The sequence below is a fragment of the Quercus suber genome, unplaced genomic scaffold, assembly GCF_002906115.3.
Source record: "Quercus suber isolate HL8 unplaced genomic scaffold, Cork oak 2.0 scaffold_74, whole genome shotgun sequence".
Lineage (NCBI taxonomy): Eukaryota > Viridiplantae > Streptophyta > Magnoliopsida > Fagales > Fagaceae > Quercus > Quercus suber.
In genome coordinates, this window is record NW_027069539.1 from 931,574 (window position 1) to 956,049 (window position 24,476).

Here is a 24,476-nt window from a genome sequence, read left to right on the forward strand (position 1 = left end):
GTCTGTGGGAAGAACTAGGGCGTTAGCAGGCGCGACGGCTAGCGATTTCCACCGTTGGGGGCTTTTTACAATTGGTAGTTTTTCGTCACCACCGGCGATAATGACCCCGACTTCAAAAAAAAAAAAAAAAAAAACGAAGTAACAACCAACAATAACACTTTTGCACAAGATATGATCGTTGCAGGAAAGTAAAAGATTCAGAGAATAGGAGAAGGAAACAAACATCACAACGTTTTATCAATCGAAAAGTAAATACAAGATACAAACAGAGGCTCAGACAGGCGTGTTTTAAAGCTAATTCTACAAACAGAGGCCCAGACGGGCCTATTTTAAAACTAACTTTCGGGAAGGGGGTTGAGGCGGGCATGTTTTAAGGCTGCCAACAACCCCCAGGCCGGTGCGGTTGGTGCCGGCGAGAAGAGAGGAGTAGATGCATAGGCGCGTGACGACCCCTCCCCATGGTGTTCCCTTGATTCTCTCCCGGTTCCATTGTGGTTGGCCGTTAGAGACGGCAACACCCGGGCACCGGACATGACATAATCTTGCGAGCCTCTATCGATGGATAGGCTAGGCGCGAGTCACTGCCAGTCTGAAGGGCAAGTATGGGTGCACCCCGGAGAAGAGCGTTATGTACTTCAGGAACCTCCCTCCTGACCGCCATGCACGACACCATCAAGATGACGCCTAAACTCTGCCACGCCGGAAGTCTGATGTGGGCTACAGCCACAATGACTCTCGGTCGAGGGAAGAGGACCTTTGGCCTGTGTGCCCTCACTCCCATCCAAGGCCGCCCTATTTCTCCAAACTCTTGTCACAATCCTGGTAGGGTTATTGAAGGGGCTCGGAGAGCTGAAGGGACGTGTTTCCTGTTTTGTTAGAGGGTTCATGGAGTGTGGAAGGACATTTCCCCCCAGAGAGCCTTATATAAAATGTGGAGGTTGGTGGGAATTGATCCACACAGAATTCGAGAAAATGGTTATCAGCGGCATTAATCCTGACCAAATTCCAAGGAGGCTGTAGACCGCTGGATCTATATCAATCCACGAGGATATTAATGAGGGCGCGTCTCGCGCATTGAAATGTCAGGCGTGAAACGCGAACAGTTAGGGGACCTCGGTCAGGATCCTCAGATCGATGCCGAGGAGAGACCTTGAGAAGTAACTTTGGCACGCCGGCCTTCAACGGATGCGAGTCCTGTTTTGGGCGTTGTCCGTTTGTTAGGGCCTAGTTCTTGAACTCACTCTCTAAAAATGTATTGTTTGGGCTTATGGGATGAATTTTACGAGAGCTTTTCCAAATTGAGTCCTTACACTATATATATATTGAGAATCAAAAGCTCAATATTTAAAGGCGGTCTAATACTTTAAAAAATTTCTTATATACACATAGGTCCAAATTACAGTGTGATAATTAAAAGACAGAATAGTGAAAAGATGAAGACATGTTAAAAGAGATGATTAAAGTAATAGAGGAAGATAAAGTAATAGACCAAGATGACATAGTAATAGACCAAGATGTTAGGTTCTAAAGATTTAGGAATTTATGTATTTAGAACTCTAATGTGTAATGTTGGCAAACCCTGATCAAAACAATATGTTTAGTCTTGTTTAGGCTTGCTCAAAGTTGTGTCTTTCATGTAAAGTTGGAATCGAGAGGCTGCAGATGCATTGGTGCATTTCGGCCTGGCTCGATCAATCGAAAGAAAGACTCGATTGATCGAATCTCGGGCAGAATGTTTTTCTGCAGAATATTCCAGCTCAGCCCTAACTCATTAAACGTTTTGGTTATTCTGTTTTTACCCTAGGTATATAAAGAAAAACCCTAGCCACATTTTTAGAGTTGCTCCTGTTGTGTTGTTGCTCATACTTTTCTGTTTTGTGTAAATCTCTTGTGAGATCTAGAAGAGCTTTCCTTTACACAAAACTTAGGGTTTTCAAGGTAGAGATAGTATCAACATCTTGATGATCAACTCGGTTGCTGCCATTGGAGCTTAAAGAATAACAAGCGTGGGTGCTTGTAGCTGATTAGAGAATCCAAGAAAGAAGGAGTCCGTGGATTCGGAGCTTGCACGTGATCGTGTCAGTAAGTTCTACTGGTGGGTAGCATTAGGAAGTCAAGCGGGGAGCTTGTAAGTCCTTTTGTATGAATTTCGATTCTTTCGCATAGTGGATTCAGGTTTACCTTGAGGATAGCTAGGTCAAATCCTCCCCAGGTTTTTACCGTGTGGTTTCCTGGGTGATCATATCTTGTGTTATTTATTATTCCGTTGCTTTATACTTTTGATATGATTGTATGTTTGTGATAACCTAAAATTGCTTAAATTGACTAAGTTAATCACTTGACTAATTTACTAGGTTAATCTGGTTGGTTTAAAGGGTCTAAAACTGTTCACAAGATAAAGTAAAAGAGATGATTAACAGACAGAATAGTGAAAAGATGAAGACGAAAGAAGAAGTAGGGAAAGTTGTAAGAAAAAAGATGTTAAAAGAAAATAGTACTTTTAAAGAAGAAAAACAAGAAAGAACAAAAGCTAAAGAAATAGTCAACAAAGGAAGGAAAACTAATAATAATAAAGAAAAGGAAAATAGTGATAGTATAGTAAAAGCAAATGTAGTCAACAAGAGATGGAAAATTGATAATAATAATAGCTTAAAAAAAAAATTGATGAAAGACTAAAATCAATTGAAAGATCCATAATATATACCCAAAATGATAGTTTGGCAGAGTTAACGAGAAAGATAGAAATTTTAAATTTACCTTTAGATATTGGTAAGGAAAAAGATATAGCAGTTTTAAATACTACTGAGTTATCAGATAATGAGAAAACTGACAGACACGATAAAAATACTATTTGTCATAAATGTAAAAAAATATGGTCACACTAAAAAACAATGTGATAAACAAAAAAAAAAAAATTTGCTAAACAAATCAGTAAATTAGAATTTGAAAAAGACATACTAAATGAATTGATGAAAATATTTAATGTTAATAAAAAAGAGATAGATCAAGTTACGAAAAAGAAAGAACAAAAATCAACCTACCCACTTAAAGCCAGTAAAAGAAAATGAAAACAAAAAGACATAGTAATGAAATTGATAGAAAATCTACCTAATCACTTAAAAGACAAAAGAAACTATTTACTAAAGCTAAAAGATTCCATAGATATACCTATTACTTGTATTAAGTGTAAAAAAGATGGACACCATGTCATAGAATGTGGAAAGAAAGAAAATTCTAAAGATAAGAAAGAAAAGACAAAAATAAAACAGGATGCAGTAGATACAAAACCAATAACCATAAAAGACTTAATGACAGGAGCAAAAATAATAAAACAGGAAACTAAATATCAAAGAAAATAATCACATAGATATAAATGAAGAGAATATAAAATAAATTTAAAAGAATTTTCTAAACCCCCACCTTTATTAGAAAAAGATGATGGCAATAGACAGAATTTCTTGAGCTTAATTGACAAAGCAATCTTTCAAAAATGGCATACAAAAATCAATCTAGTGATTAATAAAGAGTTTTCTTTTACAGAAATCACATTAACAGACTCAGGTACTCATAACATGAATTGTATACAAGAAAAATTAATTCAGACCAATGGATTAATTAATCATAAAGATATATGTGATCTTTCTTCCAAAGTTGTTTTAAGAAACTCTTTTATGGTCTTGAAAGAGATAGACGAAGGAATTAAACTAATGCAATTAACGTACTTCTTGATCCCATCCTACCCTTTATCCCAAAAGAAATTCATTTCCCCTATAATGTCACTATCTTACAGGATACTAATAAAGAAACAATCTATGGAACTGAAAGAAGTTTGTAAATTTTAGAGACAAAAATATCACTTGTTCACCAATTAACAGATAAGGACATGAAAAAGTCTAAACAAGATATAGAGACAGGGATTTCTTCTGATATAGAGACAGAGATTTCTTTTTTTATTACCTTTTTGCATAGGCACCAGCATATAGTCCAAACACCTTATGAAAGGAAAGTACAAAAGATAGAACTATGCTTACAAGTTCCTTTAGTCAATAAAAATGGACTAAACAAACTGACAGTTTGACAGATGTTTTGATAAAAGAAGTTCTGATAGATTTTTTTTTACTAATAATTAAAGAAAACATTAATTGTGATAATTTCTTGAACAAAAACAGATTTAATTTCTTCATAGGAAAAGATAATCATAAGCTTGTGACAGATTTCTCCCAGACTATTACAATAATTGATGAGAGACTTTATGGAAAAGAAGCTTTATTTCACATATTCTCGCAGAATGAGATATACATACATGGATAGAGTCATGGTAGATATTGAAAAACTTTTGAATTCCACTCACTTCGATAGACTCCATCATAACTACTCTAATACCACTATTACTCAGCAAGAGCACAAAAGTGTACAGATAAAAGTTTGTTTTATTATATATACTTTAAATTTTAAAAATGACTTTCTTATTAAACATTTTACAGAAAGTTCACAGGAGGACATTGGCAAAAGGATTTTAAAAATGAATTTTAAAGAAGCTTTGCATGAATATGTTTATTCTCAAAATAATATTTCAAGACATAATCCTTTTCTCAAAACCCATTTGCATACAACTATGAGTAAAAGAACTTCTTAGGCAGACATGAAAGGCAAGGGTAAGGCACTAGCGGTGCAACCCAAACAATTCCGAAAGCCTTCAGTAAGGATTTCGGATATGCATGAAGGCGTCTCGATAAAGACAATATCCCTTCAGGATACATTGCTAGCAGAGGCAATGTATTCATGTAGTGAAAATAGTGTAATTCTGCAAAAAGTGCTCCGCACTGATCTCATGTTTCAGGACGGAGAATTTACAGACCTTCCTTTCCATATTAAACTACTTCTTGATAATTTACAGGCAGCCTTCACCCTCAGACAGAAACCCTTATTCCGAAAGACCCTTCAGGATTTGGAATTACATCTTGTTAGCACTGGTGCATTTATTGAAGCACTTAGTTGTCAACTCCCTGGCAAGGAGGATGGAGATTCAAGCTGCACAAAGACAGAATCACAGTCTCTAAAAAGCTATCTTTTGGGTACAAGCTTTTCAAGGCTCCACCCTAAGATACAGCAAATGATGAGGCTTGCCATCAGAACTTTACCTCCTGAAATCCAACAGAATATATTAACTCATAGAGCTTTGACAAGTTCTTATGACAGATGAATGTATCTTTTTAAAGTTCTAGTCTCTACAGCATTTATCAGAACAGAAGATATGATAGACGATACATGGTTATCCCATAAAGCTACATGGTATGAAAGCTTTGGAGAAGCAGACAGAGTTTATGAAGGAACTGGTGATAGATACAATCCTTATCCAGGATTACTTATCAATACAGAGACAGAGGATCTAGTAATCCGTGATCCTTTATAGTTATCTGAAATGCTAGAAGCGGTGTTTATTAGCAAATTAATCATAACTTCTGCAGCTCAGATTAGTTTATTCCCCAAAGTCATCCAAGAAGTAGCAACACATATTGGAGGACTTAAATATATGAAAATGTTAATATGGAGTACTTTTCCTGTATGGGACGTTAGCTATTATATGGAAGCTCAGCCAGTACAGATTCTGGTCCTTATCCATGATTGGGGATGTAGCCCTGAATACAACTGGTATACAGGAGATACTTATTTATCACTTGAGGATCCAAGTGCTCTGGCTCAAGAATAGTCTAATTTCATGAGTAACAAGATTTATGAAGTACATAAAGAATTGGACAGAGACTTCCACTTATATGGCTACACTAACAGGATAGTTGTGTATGGTCTAAAACCTTCAACAATAAAGTTTATTGGGAAAAGAAGGATAGTTAAGGATCCTAGACTAATGACAGCAAATCGTGTTCCTATTTACCTTCTTATTTCATATTGTGCTCTTTGTAATACTTATGGAGTGCTCCATAAGCATGAGCAGTATGAGGACAACTCTGATCCGCTATGTTATGATAATTACACAGATACAGACTAATATGCTAAGTAAGACAAAATGATCAGACAGACAACTGGGCAGACAATGGTGACAGATCACTATTCACCAGACAGATTACTATTCACTAGCGACAGCTCACTATTTACCAGCATGCATAAAAAGCTTCTAGACAGATCCAATACAGTCCAGACTGAACGGTTTTAGACCCCTTAAAACACAACCAGATTGAGTAGCCTAGTTAATTAGCCAAGTTACTTAGTCAAATTATGCAATTCTAGGTTAAAACAATCAAACAATCATATCAAGAATATAAAGCAGCCGAAAAGTAAATAACACAAGATATGGTCACCAAGGAAACCATACGGTAAAAACCTGGGGAGGATTTGACCTAACTATCCTCAAGGTAAACCTGAATCTACTATGTGAAAGAATCGAAGTTCATACAGAAGGACTATAAGCTCCCCGCTTGACTTCCTAATGCTACCCACCAGTAGAACTTATTGACACGACCACGTGTAAGCTCCGAATCCATGGACTCCTTTCTTGGATTCTCCAATCAGCTACAAGCACACACGCTTGATAATCTTTAAGCTTCAATGGTAGCAACCGAGTTGATCATCAAGATGTTGAAGTAATCTCTACCTTGAAAACCCTAAGCTTTGTGTAAAGGCAAACTCCTCTAGATCTCACAAGAGATTTACACAAAATAGAAAAGTATGAGCAACAACTCAACTAGAGCAACTCTAAAAACGTGGTTAGGGTTTTTCTTTATATACCTAGGGTAAAAACAGAAAACCCAAAACGTTTAATGAGTTAGGGCTGAGCTGGAATTTTCTGCAGAAAAACATTCTGCCCGAGATTCGATCAATCGAGTCTTTCCTTCGATCGATCGAGTCAGGCCGAAATGCACCAATGCATCTTGCAGCCACTCGATTCCAACTTTACATGAAAGACCAACTTTGAGTAAGTCTAAACAAGACTAAATAACCTGTTTTGATCATGGTTTGCCAACAATACAAATTAGAGTTCTAAATACATAAATTCCTAAATCTTTAGAACCTAACAAACTCCCCCTTTGGCAATCTGTGACAAAACACACACTAAGCTCAAAGTTTACAATTAAATAGCCCTTTACAAAATAATGCTCATAAAAACTAAAATTCAATCCTAACTACTATCCATCAGTTGCAAGTGTAGACAGCAGCTCAATTGAATCAACTTATATATTCCTGAAATACTTAACAAACGCATAAACGTATGTGTGACAGAAAATAGTATATAAACAGGTATATCATTCTTGTATGATTCACACAACACATAATAAAGACATATATCAATGAATTAACTCAAAGAATATAAATCAATAGACAGTGAATCCAAAGAAACAAGAATCAGCAAAAATTCATGTATATCAATCAATGTTACTCCCCTTAACATGAATATCCCCAAAAAAATGATATACAAGGTGAAGTGCCTAAATACAGTCTACTCCACAAAACAAAAAAATCTCCCTCACTACAAAACTCCTCTACAAAACTCTACTCCCCCTTTTTTGTGACGGAATGCCAAAGGGCAATCACAATCCATCATCAAAAGGAGGTGGTGATGGTGATCGAAGACGTGCCAGATCAGCTCGTAAAGCTCGGATCTCGTCAAAAATGTCCACCAAAAGCTGACCATGAGCCGCCTGGACGGTCATGACAGTCTCCAAAGTACGACGAATATCAAACTCATCCGATGGAGGTGGAGGAATAGCAGCAGCAGCAGTAGCATTAGGATCAGGAACATCCTCACTAGTAGGACCTATAGAAGAAGAGGGAGGAGGCTCAGACCTAGAAGGCTCAGACCTAGGGTGTTTAGAGTCAGCTCAAAGATGAGCAGCCCTCTGTCTAAGAAAAGACACATCTATGGGACCGATAACATGCACAGGCTCTGAGGAAGGGAAATCCTCTAAACCTAAATAGAGAAGAATCCTATGAATAAAAATAGGATGAACCAGTGCATGAGAAGAAGATGAACTCCTATACACATCGTTCAGAGAACGAAGGAACAAGTAGGGAAAACTGATAAGAGCATCAGTAACAAGAGCGTACAGAAATACACACCTCTCGAGAGGAATGGTGTGCAGATGAGAAATGGGCCAAAAGCAATGACATGCTATCCTAAAGATAAGATAGTGTAGCTCAGAAAGCTCAGCAGTGGTGATCCTAGGATCAGAACCCCACTAGATAGATGACCCAGTGATGTAAGACATGACATCACTCAGAATGGAAGACTCATCATAAGGGTAGACAGGGTGCCGGACCAAAGGTACCCCTAGAGCATCAGCCACTACGGTAGGAGTAATGGTGTACTCTACGTCTCGTATCCAACTCTTTACTAAAGTGTTGGAATCATAGATGCGGATCGAGATGTTCGAAAAGAACTCTCGGATCAAGGTAGCAGGTGGAGGAGGATCAGAAATATCCACCAAGGGTAACTAGCCCCGACGCTCTATGTTTGGCCTAATGGTAGGATCTAACTCATCTAGAATAACAGATCGCTTAGACCAGATCTTACGCCTAAGGTTCAGCTTTTCATAAATTTCCTGGTTTTTCTCACTAGCAAATTTCTCTCGGTTAAAAGATGGGGGGGAAGGAGTAGGTGAGGGGATGGACCTACGAGCTCTAGTCTTCCTAGGCATGATGCTAAGGAAAGGACAGAGACACAAGAAAGAGAAAAAAAAAACCAAGGGCAGACTGCAAATTAGCACAAAAAAAATATAGAGCAAAAATCTATATGATGCATGAACAGTTAAAATGGCATGATGCATGTACTAATGCAGTAAACACAGTTCAAAATTAAGTTCAATTGAAGAAAATGGCTTGAGCATAGAGTTTCTAACAAAAACCCCAAAAAAATTTTTTAAAACCACTTGAAAAATTTTGAAACACATGGATGAATTAAGCATTACAAAACATAACACATAGATTATAATGCCTAATCACATCCAATCAACAAGCCAATTTCAACAAATTCAACCTAATTGAACAAAATCCCCAATTCGGAACCAAACATAAACCCTAGAAATTTCAATTTCTCACAAAACTCAAAATTGATCAAATTAATCAATCACAATCAAGTTTATAACATGTCCCCATCAAAACCCATTGATCAATTGCACAAAATTTGGCATGAATCATCAAAAATCCCAATTTTAGAAAGCTCCGAAAATTTGAGATAAAATGCATGAAAAATGCAATTAAAACAAAAAATGAGGGGCAAAAGAGACTTACCGGCTAGAGGGAAGAGAAATCTTGCAAAAAATTTGGAGGAAAACGACAAAAAATCCGCTGTAGATCCGTGCCAACTCGGAGAGAGAAAAGAAGGTTTGAAAAAGCTTTTGGAAAGTGAATAGATTCAGTCAAAGAACACTATTTGAAAAAGCTTATTCACGACTTTCAATTGATCGAAAATTACTTTCGATTGATCGAGTCACTCCGAAAGTTTTTAAAAAGGAGTTTAAATATTTTCGATCGATCGAAAAACAGATTGGATCGACCGAAACAGGCAGTGGATCACAGTATTTTGAGAAAAATTTCAGTTTTGAAAAACTCAAACCAATTTTTGAAAATAACTCCTCAAAGCATGAAAAACAATGAAACACAATGCATGAGTATGAGATGAAATGGAATGCTTTTTCAAAAACCCAAAATTGTAATCCCAATTTCTCCAAGGACAGTTTTAGCCAGTTCTTCATTTAATTTCACAGCCAAAAATTATGTTTTGCATAATTCTCAAGATATTTTTAAACTTGGTTGGTCAAACCAAAAACACACACAATAACATGTACAGTGTTTAGCAAAGAGTAACTCCTGTAGTGTGTGCCAACTAGCAAAAACTTGAGATACATGTGAGGTGATATGTGAATAGAAATCAATCACAAAGTCTACAAAATTCATCACACAAAATTTAAAAGAGACTATCACCTAAAGAGTTACATCCTATAACTCCCACATCTCCTAGAACATAAGCTTGCAATCACGTAAGTTTCTTGTATTTAGCCTCTTAATTATGTGAATTGGCATCAAGCCTAATAGTACACACCATTTTTAATTAAGTGAATTGGCATCAAGCCTAATAGTACACACCAATTTTAAGCATTAAGCAATTAAATTGAGGCTACACCTTATGTTCTTTTTGTGCATGTGCTACACTTTCTCGAGCACAAAATCTTATGATATGCACTAAGGTGTTCATGATTGGCTAGTGAATAGTGATTAGATGGTTATTTATGCCTTTCTCAAAAGGATCAAATCCGACAGTCAAACAATATGTGACTTCAAGATTAAGACAAAGTGATAAACACCATAAACATCTTTCCCACACAACATGCACTACAAAGCTTCAACTAGTCAAGTGCAATAAATAAGCTCATCAAAGCTAAACAAGGTACATAAGACATGTTATGTGAAAATTAATTGACCAACCTTGTTTTCAAAAAAAACCAAGAAAACAATGTCAAACACATTTTTGCTTTCTTTTGCTTTCCTCTTTTTTCTTTTTTTTTTTTTTTTTTTTAATTTATTTAGAAGAAAACAAATAAATCCTAGAATGAAATGCATGAATGTAATGCAATGCAAGTCCTAGAAAAAAACACAAAAATCAAAGAACAATGGTCACAGAGGAATGAGCAATGAAGCACAAGGACCATGTCAAAGAGACTCAATTAGATCGAGTCTTTTGCATCTAAGACCTTTTAGATGCAACATCAGCATTGGAGTTCTTGTTCACATTCGAGTGATTTCCAACTCCAGAATTGGAATAAAGGTTCAACGCCTTAACCAATTCACCAATAAGTGCAATAGGATCTTGTGCTTGAGGCACAGGCACCTTCGGTTTATTTGCTCTCTTAGTAGCTTGAAGCTTGTAACACTTAGGACGAATGTGTCAAGACTTTCCACAGTAATGACAAACCCAAGCAGGTTTATCATACATCTTGTCCTTAGAAAGAGTAGAATCCTTAGGTTTAGACTCTCCTAAATCAACCCTAATCTTCTTAGGAAGTGAAACTTCTACAGATTTGACAACCTCACTCACAGAAGGTTTAGAAGAAGAAGAAGGAACAAAGTTCGTGGAATGTGGTGCAGAATCCAGGATGCTTTCAACATATCCTAAACCAGATTTATCAGAAGGATACTTTTGAACATTCAACATTTGATCAAGTTTAGAACTAGCAGATCTAGCAACAGATAAATCATGTTCCAAAGTTTTAACTTTATCAAGCAAAAGCAAGTTCTCAGATTTAACATTGTTCAAAAGATCATTAGCATCAAACAGTTTAACAAGCAAATTTTTCTTTTCAAGCTCAAGAGATTCAATTTTCTTTAGGCCAAGTTCAACATTCATAGCATCCTTTGCAGCAATTTTGCAAAGTTTATTGTAGGCCTCTTGAAGATCTGCATCTTCAGAGAGTTCCCATTCAGAAGGGTTCTCTTCAACAGATATACTTTCATTGACTACAACAGTAGCAGTGAAAGCAATGAAGTTTCCATCCTCGTCACATCCGGACTCATCATCAGAAACCTCATTATCACTAAGGGTTACAGCCATAGCTTTACCCTTAGACCTCAAGAATGTAGGACATTCAAATTTCACATGACCATACCCTTAACAACCAAAACACTGAGCACCCAATGGATTGTTTGAAGATTGACCAACTTTTTCTCTAGGTTTTTCAAAGTTATTAACCTTAGTGGGATCATTCTTTCTAAAGTTTCTAGGTTCAACAATGTTTGTACCTCTTGCCTTTCTATTGTTATTCCTAAGAAAGTTTTTAAAGTTTTTGGCAAGGTACGCAATCTCTGTAGCAAAGAGCTCATCATCAAATCCACTACCATCAACATCATCAACTGACTTAAGAGCCATTGATTTGGATTTGTTCACTTTGGGTAGGTCAGACTCATAGGATTGAAGAGATCCTACAAGCTCATCAATAGGGATGGAGTTCACATCCTTGCTCTCAGTTATGGCAGTCACTTTGGGTCTAAAGTTTTCAGTTAAAGATCTAAGAATCTTCCTAACAATTTTAGGTTGATCATAGATTTCACCCAAATTAAAAGCTGAATTAACAATGTCATTTAATTTAGCATAGAATTCATCAAAAGCTCATCATCAGACATTCTAATGCTTTCAAATCTAGAAGTCAATTGCTGCAGTTTATTGATCTTAACTGCCTTTGTGCCTTCATGCACAGTTTGGAGGATTTTTCAAGCAGTATGAGCAACCTCAACATTAAAGATCCTCTAAAATTCCTCCATAGAAACAACATTGAAGATGGCATTCATAACTTTGCTATTGAAGCCTACTACTTCTTTTTCAGAAGTTTGACACTCACTCACAGGAGTAGTGGGCTTCTGCCATCCGTATTCAACGGAATTCCAAACTCTCTCATCAATGGATTTCAGGAATGCTTTCATCCTTACTTTCCAATAAGCATAGTTATTCCCATCAAAATAAAGAGGAACAACAAGAGAGTGTCCATGCTCCATGACAATAAGGGTCAAGGATCAGCTTAGAGATCAAAAAATCTCTAACAAGAGAGCTACCTGCTCTGATACCACTTGAACGGTTTTAGACCCCTTAAAACACAACCAGATTGAGTAGCCTAGTTAATAAGCCAAGTTATTACTTAGTCAAATTATGCAATTCTAGATTAAAACAATTAAACAATCATATCAAGAATATAAAGCAGCAGAAAAGTAAATAACACAAGATATGATCACCCAAAAAACCACACAGTAAAAACCTGAGGAGGATTTAACCTAGCTATCCTCAAGGTAAACCTGAATCCACTATGTGAAAGAATCGAAGTTCATACAGAAGGACTACAAGCTCCCCGCTTGACTTCCTAATGCCATCCACCAGTAGAACTTACTGACACGACCACGTGCAAGCTCCGAATCCACGAACTCCTTCTTTCTTGAATTCTCCAATCAGCTACAAGCACCCACGCTTGATAATCTTTAAACTTTAATGGTAGCAACCAAGTTGATCATCAAGATGTTGAAGTAATCTCTACCTTGAAAACCCTAAGCTTTGTGTAAAGGCAAACTCCTCTAGATCTCACAAGAGATTTACACAAAACAGAAAAGTATGAGCAACAACTCAACTGGAGCAACTCTAAAAACGTGGCTAGGGTTTTTCTTTATATACCTAGGGTAAAAACAGAAAACACAAAACGTTTAATGAGTTAGGGCTGAACTGAAATTTTCTGCAGAAAAACATTCTGCCCGAGATTCAATCGATCGAGTCTTTCCTTCGATCAATCGAGCCAAGCCGAAATGCACCAATGCATCTTGCAGCCACTCAATTCCAACTTTACATGAAAGACCAACTTTGAGCAAGTCTAAACAAGACTAAATAACCTATTTTGATCATGGTTTGCCAACAATACAAATTAGAGTTCTAAATACATAAATTCCTAAATCTTTAGAACCTAACACAGACAAATACAAACAGATTTTTAAGTCACTATTGTTCACTAGCATGCGTTTCCTGACAGACTCCCAAACAGACTATGATAAAATAGATGATAAAGAAGAAAATAGCAAAATAGATATATTAAAAAAAATAAGTTAAAACAAAGTATGAAATATGAAAATAGAAACTATAAAATCTTACTTGAATAAAAACTTTTGTCTTTGATTAAAACTGAAAACTGCTGTCTTCGATACAAGCTTTAAAATAAAACACTGTCTGAAGAGTTACAAGATTACAAAGTAAAATCTGTAAAAGGGTTACAAGATTAGATCTGTCTGAAAGGAAAGGTAACAAGATTACAAGAGAAAGGATTACAAAAGTTTATGCGGGAGAGAGCTATCTTGGACCTAAGCTTTGAACTAAGAATTGAACTTGGAAATTAGGACCTGGAAATTGGGACCTGTCTTCTGTCTTCGAAATTTGTCTTTTTATAGATGAAATAAACCATGGTAAGCCTTCAAAAGTAACTTGAGTTAGCTAAACTCAAGTTAATCTGTCGGTAGAAACTTGTAAAAGTTTTACTATTTATGAACAGTAGTCTGTTAGGGAATCTGTCAGAATATCTATCGAGGTACGCATGCAATTAATATTCTGTCAAAATATCTCGCTAGATCTTTTTGTCTAGATTTTTCTGTCCTGAGTGCTTGTGAATAGTAATCTACCATCCTGTCATTTTGTCTTATCTGTCACATGTCAGAAGGGTCTTAGGAATCTTAAAATGCTTATGGGTGAGTCTTGTAGTTTAGAGAGAACGATTCCATTACTGTGTCATCTTCATCATCTGATATATGTGATGCAGCTTCAAGCAGTTGCTCTTTAAGCTGTCTTTTGTCTGAGATGGAGGCAAGCTGGCATTGGACTTGACTTTTTTCTAAAAAGAAATTAGGATTTTCCGTCTGGGAGGAAGAGGTCTTTTTCTGTAATTCTTGGCAAATATAATCAAAATTAAACTTATTCCACCATTTTAATTTAAACTTCCTAGTGAGCATGGGAAAAGAATACTGGGGATGCTTTTCTATCTTGTATTCCCATCTAATGATCCATAGGAGATCTAGAAACCTGTAAAAGAACTGCAAAAGATGTGGGAAATCTTTAAGATGCGGTATATTTGGTTTTTTCTTGAAACTTTCATAGGCTTTGAGGAGATCAGGAGGAAGAATCATAGCTTCAAGACCATAAGATATCCACCAATCAATAAACCATCTTGGTACCATCATGTCTTTCTTTCTATACATATCAAATCGAAAAAACCAAGTGTGTCTGTGAATACTGTTTTAGAATAAAAGGAATATGTCCCACGCTTCCATATAGTCATAACAATTATAGAACTGAGGCTCAAATGTTTGGGAAAATTTCCTGGGAATCCAGGGCTCTGCCCTCCACTGGGAAGGGGTGAGGATCTATTTTATGACTACTTTAGAATAACCTATTCTGTTTAGGTCTTAGAAGCAAGGCATATGTGTAACCAGGATTGAGTCTATATCAACTAAAATAAACTCATAAAATGTTTGGGTCTTTAATGTTTCTGTCTCAAAGTGCTCCCATCCTGGGGGTAACAGCTAACTGACTAGTGAGAGGGGATCAGTAATGTGCTGGTATTCTCTTTCAATCCATAAAATAAAATTCCAGGAGTTTTTCGAGAGTTGAACACTGTGATCATCTTTTGGGGCTTGGGCTTGAATTCAAGAGGTAGAGGGTCTGTCCATTGATTGTTTAGAAGGAGGGGAAGAGGTTAATGGGGGAAAAGAGGAGGCAACTATGTTAAATGATGTTTTTAAAGGAGGAGGAGTTGAGGGCATGGCATAAGACTGTTTAGATGTTAGAGTGGAGCTTGGGGAAAGTGGTTGGAAAGTGTTTAGGCTACAGGGTATTGAAGTTCTTTCTTAGGATCTGTTTGAAGAGAAACTAGGCGAGTTGAAGGAAAGACAAGGGAGAAATCTACCAAGGGGAGCAGGGATCGATGAAGCAGCATAAGACTGTCTAGTTCTGGGTTTCGGGGAGTTGCTCTTTTTTGCAGCGGAGCTCATCTTCCCTGTAGAAATTCACGAGTTAAGAAATCAGGAATAGAATTGGATTCTCCTTTAATATATTCAATATCAAAGTCAAAAACACTTAAAACAGCCTGCCATCTTGCAAAACTTTGTTTGGAAACAAGATTTTGAACATCTTTTTGTAAAACTTCTTTAGCACTTTTACAATCAACTCAGATTAAAAACTTTTGGTTAAAAAGATCATTTTGGAATTTTGAAACACATAATATAATAGATAAAATTTCTTTTTTAATAGTGCTGTAGTTCTGCTGGGTAGCTGTCCAAGAACCAGAATGGAATCTAACAATTTGTTCTTTAATATTATCTTTCGTTACTTGTTTTAGGATTCCACCATAGCCTATATCAGAAGCATCTGTCTCAACAATCTTAAAAGCATGGGGTGAAGGAATAACAATGCAAAGGAGTTGTTTAACATATTTTTTGATCTGTCGAACTATCATAGTATGTTTGTTTGTCCATGCAAGGGGGTTCTTTTCTAACCTTTTATATAAGGGTCTACATATTTTTCTCAGTCCTTGAAAATAATCTAAAACATAATTAAGGTTGCCAAGAAATCTTTGTAATTGATTTTTATCTTTTATTTCATCTGGAAATTTTTCTGCAAATTGAATGGCTCTGTCAATGGGACTTAAGGTCCCCTTACATATATTATGTCCTAAAAATTGGATTTTATCTTGGAATAAGTTTATCTTAGAGGATGAAACAACTAATCCATTGTGTTTAATTACTTTGACAAATATATCTAAATATTTCCAATGATCTTCAATTGATTTAAAGAAAATTAACACATCATCTATATAGACAATTGAAAATTCTGTGAAAGGTGTAAATATATCATTCATTATATTTTGAAATTCACTTGGTGCATTTTTTAATCCAAAAGGCATAACATTCCATTCATAATGACCAAAAGGAACTGTAAAAGTAGTTTTATATCTGTCTTTCTCATCTATCTATATTTTCCAAAATCCACTTTCCATATCAAATTCAAAGAATATGGTTGCTTCATGAAGTCTGTCAAGTAAATCTTTCTTATTAGGAATAGGATATCTTATCCATTGTAATTCTGTATTTAAAGGTTTATAATTTATAACTAATCTTGGAACTACTCGTTCCAATTCTGCCTATTTGTTAACATAAAAAGTAGCATAGCTCCAAGGAGACTTACTTTTTCTTATTAAACCCTTATTTAAAAGATCTTAAATTTTTTTCTTTTTTACAGTGTTCTAATAATTCATTATTCATTTGTATTGGTCTAGCCTTAGTAGGTATCTGTCTTTCATTAAAGTCTTTTTCATAAAATAATTGTACTATATGTCGGTGCCTGTGCCAAAAGGCAATGGGGAGATTAGAACAAAAGGCAATGCCTCAATCTGTTGTCTGAATGATTTTATTTTATGATGCAATATAGGCTCTGTTAATTGATCAGCAATTCTTTTGTATATTATTTATGTCTTTAAAGATTCTAAATGTCTATTTTTTCTGTCAATGCTTTTTCTATCAATTTCCTTTATTATGGAAATGTTATCAAGGGAATAGATTTCTTTCGGGATAGATGGTAAGAGAAATTTAAAAAGTATGTCTTTTCCTAACACATTAGTTTTAATTCCTTCTTTTGTCGTTAAAATGGGGTAAAGTAAAGCCATAAAGGGATTTCCTAGAATGATTTTAGAAGAAAGGTCTTTAATTAAAACAAAAACTGTTTCAAAGCATACTCCATCATTACATATGTGGACACTAGGTATTTTATAATTAATTATTAGCTTTTCTCCATTAGCTTGAGTTAATCTTTCAGATGATTTTTCATAACACTTTAAAGGTATTAATCCTTCTTGTATGCAGTTCATGTCAGCACCTGAGTCTAGTAAAGTAATTTCTGTCAACGAAAACTCTTTATTAATTACTAAAGTAATTTCTGTATGCCATTTTTGGAAGATTACTCTGTCAATTAAGCTCAAGAAATTCTGTCTATTGCCATCCTCTTTTTCTAATAAAGGTGGGTCTATCATGGGTTTAGAAAATTCTTTTAAATTTATTATTTCTACAATATTCTGTTCATTTATATCTATGGAATTATCTTCTTTAATATCTTTAATTTCTTTTTTGAGTATTTTCGCTTCTGTCAACAAGTCTTGTATAGTTACAGGTTTTGTATCTACTACATCTTGTTTTATATTTGTTTTTTCTTTTTTATCTTTAGATTTTTCTTTCTTTCTGCATTCCGTAACATGGTGTCCATCTTTTTTACATTTAATACAAGTAATAGGTATATCTATGGAATCTTTTAACTTTAGTAAATCATCTCTTCTGTCTTTTAAGTGATTAGGTAGATTTTCTATCAGTTTCATTACTATGTCTTTTTGTTTTCTTTTTCTTTTATTGGCTTTAAGTGGGTAGGTTGATTTTTGTTCTTTCTTTTTCGTAACTTGATCTATCTCTTTTTGATTAACATTAAATATTTTCATCAATTCATTTAGTATGTCTTTTTCAAATTCTAATTTATTGATTTGTTTAGCAATTTTATTCTGTCTATCACATTGTTTTTTAGTGTGACCATATTTTTTACATTTATGACAAATAGTATTTTTATCGTGTCTGTCAATTTTCTCATTATCTGATAACTCAGTAGTATTTAAAACTGCAATATCTTTTTCCTTACCAAATCTAGAGGTAAATTTAAAATTTCTATCTTTCTCATTAACTCTGTCAAACTATCATTTTGGGTATAGATTATGGATCTTTCAATTGATTTTAGTCTTTCATCAATTTTTTCTTTTAAGCTATTATTATTATCAATTTTCCATCTCTTGTTGACTACATTTGCTTTTACTATACTATCACTATTTTCCTTTTCTTTATTATTATTAGTTTTCCTTCCTTTGTTGACTATTTCTTTAGCTTTTGTTCTTTCTTGTTTTTCTTCTACTTCTATCTTCCTACGTAGAGATTCTTTAAAAGTACTATTTTCTTTTAACATGTCTTTTCTTACAACTTTCCCTACTTCTTCTTTTGTCTTCATCTTTTCACTATTCTGTCTGTTAATCATCTCTTTTACTTTATCTTGGTCTATTACTATGTCATCTTTCTTGCTATTTTGTTTTTCCATTTTTTCTATCATTTCTTTTACCATTCATTTTTTAATCATTCCTTTATCTTCTATACATGTTATTCTTTCGTGAACAAGGCCATCTTTCATGTTATTAGTGTTTTGTCTTTCATTTTCTTCATGCATAATTCCTATAAGACTAGTTTGTTTCTTTAGTTCGTCCTTTTCTTTGTCTTTATATGTTATAGACATGGCTCTGTCAGTTGCTTTTGAATTATCTATTAAGCCATTTTTTCTACTATCTATCATATTCATTGATATATTAGTACTTGTCGAATTATCCTTTTGCCTATTAAGCCAATTATCTGTCATGGTTTTTGTTAAAATTGATCTATAATGGGGTTCAAATTTTCTTTCTTTTTCTAAACTTGAATTTAAAGCTTTCAATCTTTCATAGAGGTCCAAAAAACTATCATTTCTTCTTTCTTCTTTAGTACATGTATTATATCTTTCATTGTTTTCTAAAGATTCTAATTTTTTATTAATCATGTCTAAGAAACTATTATTGTGTCTATTAGTCTGTCGGTTGATTTTATCTCTGGTTAATATACTCCAATTATTTGTGTTATTATTATAGTAATTATCAATATCACTATTAGAATCAAAATCTGTTTCATAATCCATATTACTATTTGACCAGTTATTGTCTATATCTCTTATGCTATAACCTTCATCATAATCTATATCATCATAGTCCATGTTTCAGATTAGTGTGTGCCTAGCCTAAGTGTGAATCAAGCAAATAGATGATGAACTGATAAATGTATTTATTCTTTTTCTAAGCAATTAATAATTACTGACGGAACTATTACTAAACACTGGTATCCTTACTATTGGGACCACCTCATCAGGAAACACCACTGCGGGACCACCCAAACAACGCCAATTCGTCGGCTAACAAAATGGGCTGACCAACATTAAACTATGGTTTGCCAACGAGTCTGAGGCTGACCAACGCTATCAAGGAGCAAGTAGTGGCTTTGTAGTAACTAATAAGTTGCCCATGCGATGCACGGATAATGTTGTAATAGTTAATGCAATTTTTTATGAAGAATATTGTACATATATTATAACATATTTGTTATAAAACTTTGTTAGTATTGAATTTATCACAAGAAGTAACAATTATAAATTGCAAACACATATTCATTGTAATTATTTTGTTGAAGAAATCAGCAAAAAAGAATCAACTTTAGAGTAATATTGTATAATAAAAGTTGATAAAAGCATGGTAAAATTCCATATTATTGATATTTATTTTATGATGTAATAAAGATCTTTATAAAAGTTGATAAAAGCATTGTAATTCATTCCATATTATTGATATTTATTTTGTGATGTAATAAAGAACTTTATTGCGAAATTTTGTTTATTTGTTTCTTGAATGCTTTGTTTTTTGAAGTATGTCGATGCTTGTAAAGCATGTTGAGGGGTATTTTATCATCATCTGTTTCTTCTCCTTTTGTTCCATCATTTGTTCCTTTTGTTGCATCACTTGTGTTGATCATTGATGAAATGGCACTAGAAGATTCTTGGCTAGATCTTATGAAGTTTGTGCCGGCAGGTTTGTTGTCGCTAAGATTTTGCACAGGTATTCGCATTCATATTAAATTTAAGCATGTTATTTACATCAGTATAGAGTAGAGAAAGAAATAATATAGCATACTGGCCTTTTTTTTTTTTTTTTGTTCAATACATTTTTCTCATTTGAAGGTGCATCAAAAATCTTAGCAACTATGTAATTTTCAAAACCATCCTTCAGATTGAATTTATTCAAGCGAAGTAGAAAAATGTATTGTCTTCCTAAAATTTTCTTAAGATCACGTGGGATTCCTTCTTCAATATCAATCTGCATATTAGGAATTTTAATTTATATTATAATATATAGTTTTACAATAAATTAAATCATTTAAATAAGTTGTACCTCGGTTTGTTTTTCAACAAGATCTTTTGCAGATTTATTTAGGATTTTCTTAGCATCTCAATCAAATATGACAAAAGTTGTCTTGTCAGTTGAATCAAAAACTTCAATTTGAATCCTGTATCTGAAGTATTTTGCAATTGTATAGTAATTATAGTAAGATGAATGTGTTCATAAAAAAAAATAAAATAAAAAAATAAAAAATAAAAAAAATTCAAACTTTGTAGTTCATGTGTGTGCCTCTAACCTTGGGATTGGCAGATTTGTTTTTGTTTCACATTTTGCGCACCAAAACGATCCTGATTGTGGTTTGACCTTCTTTCCACATAACATGCATGAAATATAATACCAACCCATTGTTGTATCAATGTTGCTTATTGTTGCAACACAATAGCAGTTAACATCCTGCAATGAATTTTGAAGTTAATATTTTTTTTTTTATAGTAAATGATGTATTATTATATTTTTGTGTAAATGATGAGTCTACTTTGAAATGATTAACAAACCTGTTTTGTAGGATCCCATTCAATGCATTTGAGCTCTGGTATTGTCTTCATATTGTTTGAAGAAAAATCCTCCTCTGAAAACTATTTTGCATGTATTTTTGGTATTTCTTGTATAGGATCATGTTTTTTACCATTCCTATCATTGAATTTTTAAAAAGGAAAAAAGAATGTAAATGGTATTTTGTGAGATAAAAAAATGCTATTTATCATTTTTTTTTTTGTTATCAATAATTTTTAAAATATGCACTTGTCAATTATTCCAGCAACCTTGGGAATCTCAAGATTTAGATATACTTTTGTTACACTGGTTGATGACAAAGAGAATTTGCCTACAAAAATTGCAGAATACATTTTAATAAACAAAATCGTATTGAATTGAAATTGAGAAAAATGAAGACATGTTTTAATGGGAATGAAATTTTCTAAAAGTATCAAATTGAAACTGAGAAAAAGGAAGAATGTTATTTAGTTATACTTACCTCCAAATGATTTGACAATAGTCGAAGTTGCAATTAAGACAAAAGGTCTTGGATTGTTCTTATATACATCTTCATCGATTTGCCAGACACTTGTTCCCCATAGTGAAAGCCTAATTTCTTTTCCCTTGGTATAGTTAAAATCATTGAGGATTTTTTTTGTTATTAGTAATTTTTTTTATTTATAATTGATTTTCTATATAAACATATAATGACATCAATATCACATCAAAAAATTTGTCTTACTCTTTCAAAAGCAATTGCAAATTGCGCAATTTTCTTGGTGCACCATTAACTTGAGGCTCTTCAACATTTCCAACTGCTACCAACTTTCCAACAACATCTATTTATATGCAATTATCTAGTTAGGTTATTTTGAATCATTAATTTAGGATACAACTATATTAGAGGAATTGTGAAATAGTTGCAGATTTATATTTACCTATTAAATATGTGTAGTTGTAACATTGGTTCTGTATTTGGTCATAGTCAGCAAACTCAAGGCAATATTTTTGGATTGAGTTCATATCTTCGTTGGACTCCATGATTGTAGTAATGGTCATGAACCAAATTCTGATATCATTGTGCACAGGTCGAAACTCGCTTTTAGTTCTCTCCACCCTAAAATTCTTGATGATATAAACACGGCCTTCAAGCAATTGTGGTCTAAAAGTATTGCTTGATTTTTCCGAACAATTGCATGTATTGTTGAGCCCTAGAATAATGAGAAACATCAGTATCTTCCATTATTCTTCTTGTGAATATATATAATAGCCATGGATGTTGAATTATATGATGAGTTGATAAAATAATTATTTTTAAAAGAATTGAATTTGCATAATAAATTGAATCAGCACAATATAAATATTGATGAGTTGGTAAAATAATTATTTTTAAAAGAATTGAATCTGCATAATAAATTGAATCTAAACAATATAAATATGAGTTCTATACTTGCCTCTTCATCAATAAAAATCATATCAAGGCTTATGAACTCATTGTTCTTTGTGTTGATTGCATCCCACATACGAAGTACTCTAACCTTGATTGTCCAATTGTCTCTATCCGTTGAAATCTTGCTCAAAGGAGTCCAACACATTGCTATTTTGACTTAGTATCAGTAGTTCTGCAGCTATTTCCACAGTTGAATAGAGAAGCTGTCATAAAAAAATATATATAAAAGTAAGTAAAATTATAATAATCATCAATGAAATAATTTACTTTGGTAAAATGCAGAATTGACTACGTTTTGCACTATCAAATTTAAATGTTTGTTTTTTAAAGAAGCTTGGAAAATGATATTTTTGTTTTACAAAAAGTATAAAGTAATAATTAAATGCGGTTAGAAACTTAGCAATGAATGATGAATTTCTTCAATGAGCTTCACATATTTATATGTATATTTCTAAAGACCTCTTTATAGACTATATTTTTAGTTGTTGAAGAGGTTTTGCCATCTTCACCAATTACCAAGAGTTTAAGACCATTCCTAGTAGTAACTCTAGAAACAGCAACATATAATTGCCTATGACTGAAAACTAGTTTAGGCAGGAAAAGTCCAACATGTTTTAGTGATTGCCCTTGGCTCTTGTTTATAGTCATGGCAAAGCAAACAGAAATTGGGAATTGTCTTCTCTTTAAAACAAACGGCCATTTTGTGTCTGATGGAGAGAGTACTATTCTTGGGATGAAGACTTTGTTTCCCACATGTGATCCAGTTATAACTTTAGCTTCGATCACCCATTTGGATAATTGAGTAACTACAAATCGAGTCCCATTGCATAAGCCAGCTGATTGATTAATATTTCAGAGCAACATTACTGGAAGACCAACTTTAAGACGTAGTCTGTGATTTGGTATGCCTGGGAATTTCAAGGAGTTTAAGAATTCAACTGGGTAAAGTACATCTTCATTCTGAATGTATCTTGAAGCCTTGCAAATTGAATCTGCATTGAGATATGTCTCCTCATTTGAAGCAAGCAAGTCTATGATATAGTCATTTATTTCATTGACTACATCATTTGTTGGAGCTAGAATAGATCGCTCTTCCAAGTATTTTCCATCTACATAGTTGTTGTGAAGATTTGGATATGTTATAGTCACAATGCTTTGTATTGGATCATCTCCAACATCAATTAATAGGTCAGAGGGTATGACTATATTTGATTGGCTGTCAACTTCACCAAGCTCTCCGTTACCTAATTTGAGTATCCATTCTGCAAAGTTGTTGGAATCAGCATTAGGTTGTTGGAGACGCATATTCTGTGTTAGTACAAATACCTTGCAAAAGTTCCGTAGATAAGATCTATTCACTGATGCATCAACAATATCTTCTCTATGGCCTTTAGTACTAACTGGCAGTATTTGTCGAAAATCACCACCTAATACAACTGTCTTTCCACCAAAAGTTTTATCGGCACTGTTTATGTCGGTAAATCGAAGTAGATCTCTCAATGAATGGTCTACAACCTCAAAACAATTACGATGTGCCATAGGTGCTTCATCCTATATAATAAGACTCACCTTTGTCATTAACTCAACAGCATGTGTTCCTTGTTTTAAACCACAAGTTGATTCCTCTGTCACAATGATAGGGATTTGAAATCTGGAGTGAGCAGCCCTACCACCAGGGATTAGCAAAGCTGCTATGCTAGAAGAAGCTACAGCAAGCACAATTTTCCCTTGTGAACAGAGGCAAGCAATTAATGTTTTCCAAAGATATGTTTTACCAGTTCCTTCATGACCATAAACAAAGTATAAACCACCGCTATTGCATGCCACATCTTGAATTACAGCATCATATATTTTTCTTTGCTCAACATTTAATTCATTTAAAAGTTTTTTATGTTCTGCAGCCAATTCACGCCTATCAAAATCCAACTCTTCTTGTAACAATCGGTTGTTATTTTCTCTAATTGTCGACACAT

At 34.1% G+C, this 24,476-nt stretch overlaps 2 protein-coding genes across 2 annotated transcripts; both read right to left on the reverse strand.

The window, feature by feature from the left end:
* Positions 1–21,791: 21,791 nt before the first annotated feature.
* LOC136067480 (uncharacterized) lies at positions 21,792–22,648 on the reverse strand. The gene is made up of 3 exons (XM_065773415.1): positions 22,504–22,648; positions 21,992–22,264; positions 21,792–21,892 (listed from the first exon to the last, which is right to left on the reverse strand). The coding sequence occupies exons 1-3, from the start codon at positions 22,646–22,648 to the stop codon at positions 21,792–21,794; spliced, it is 519 nt and encodes a 172-aa protein (XP_065629487.1).
* A 707-nt stretch (positions 22,649–23,355) lies between these two features.
* On the reverse strand, positions 23,356–24,042 carry LOC112019331 (uncharacterized). Its single transcript, XM_065773416.1, has one exon. It carries the CDS (start codon positions 24,040–24,042, stop codon positions 23,356–23,358), a length of 687 nt encoding a protein of 228 aa, XP_065629488.1.
* Positions 24,043–24,476: the final 434 nt, after the last annotated feature.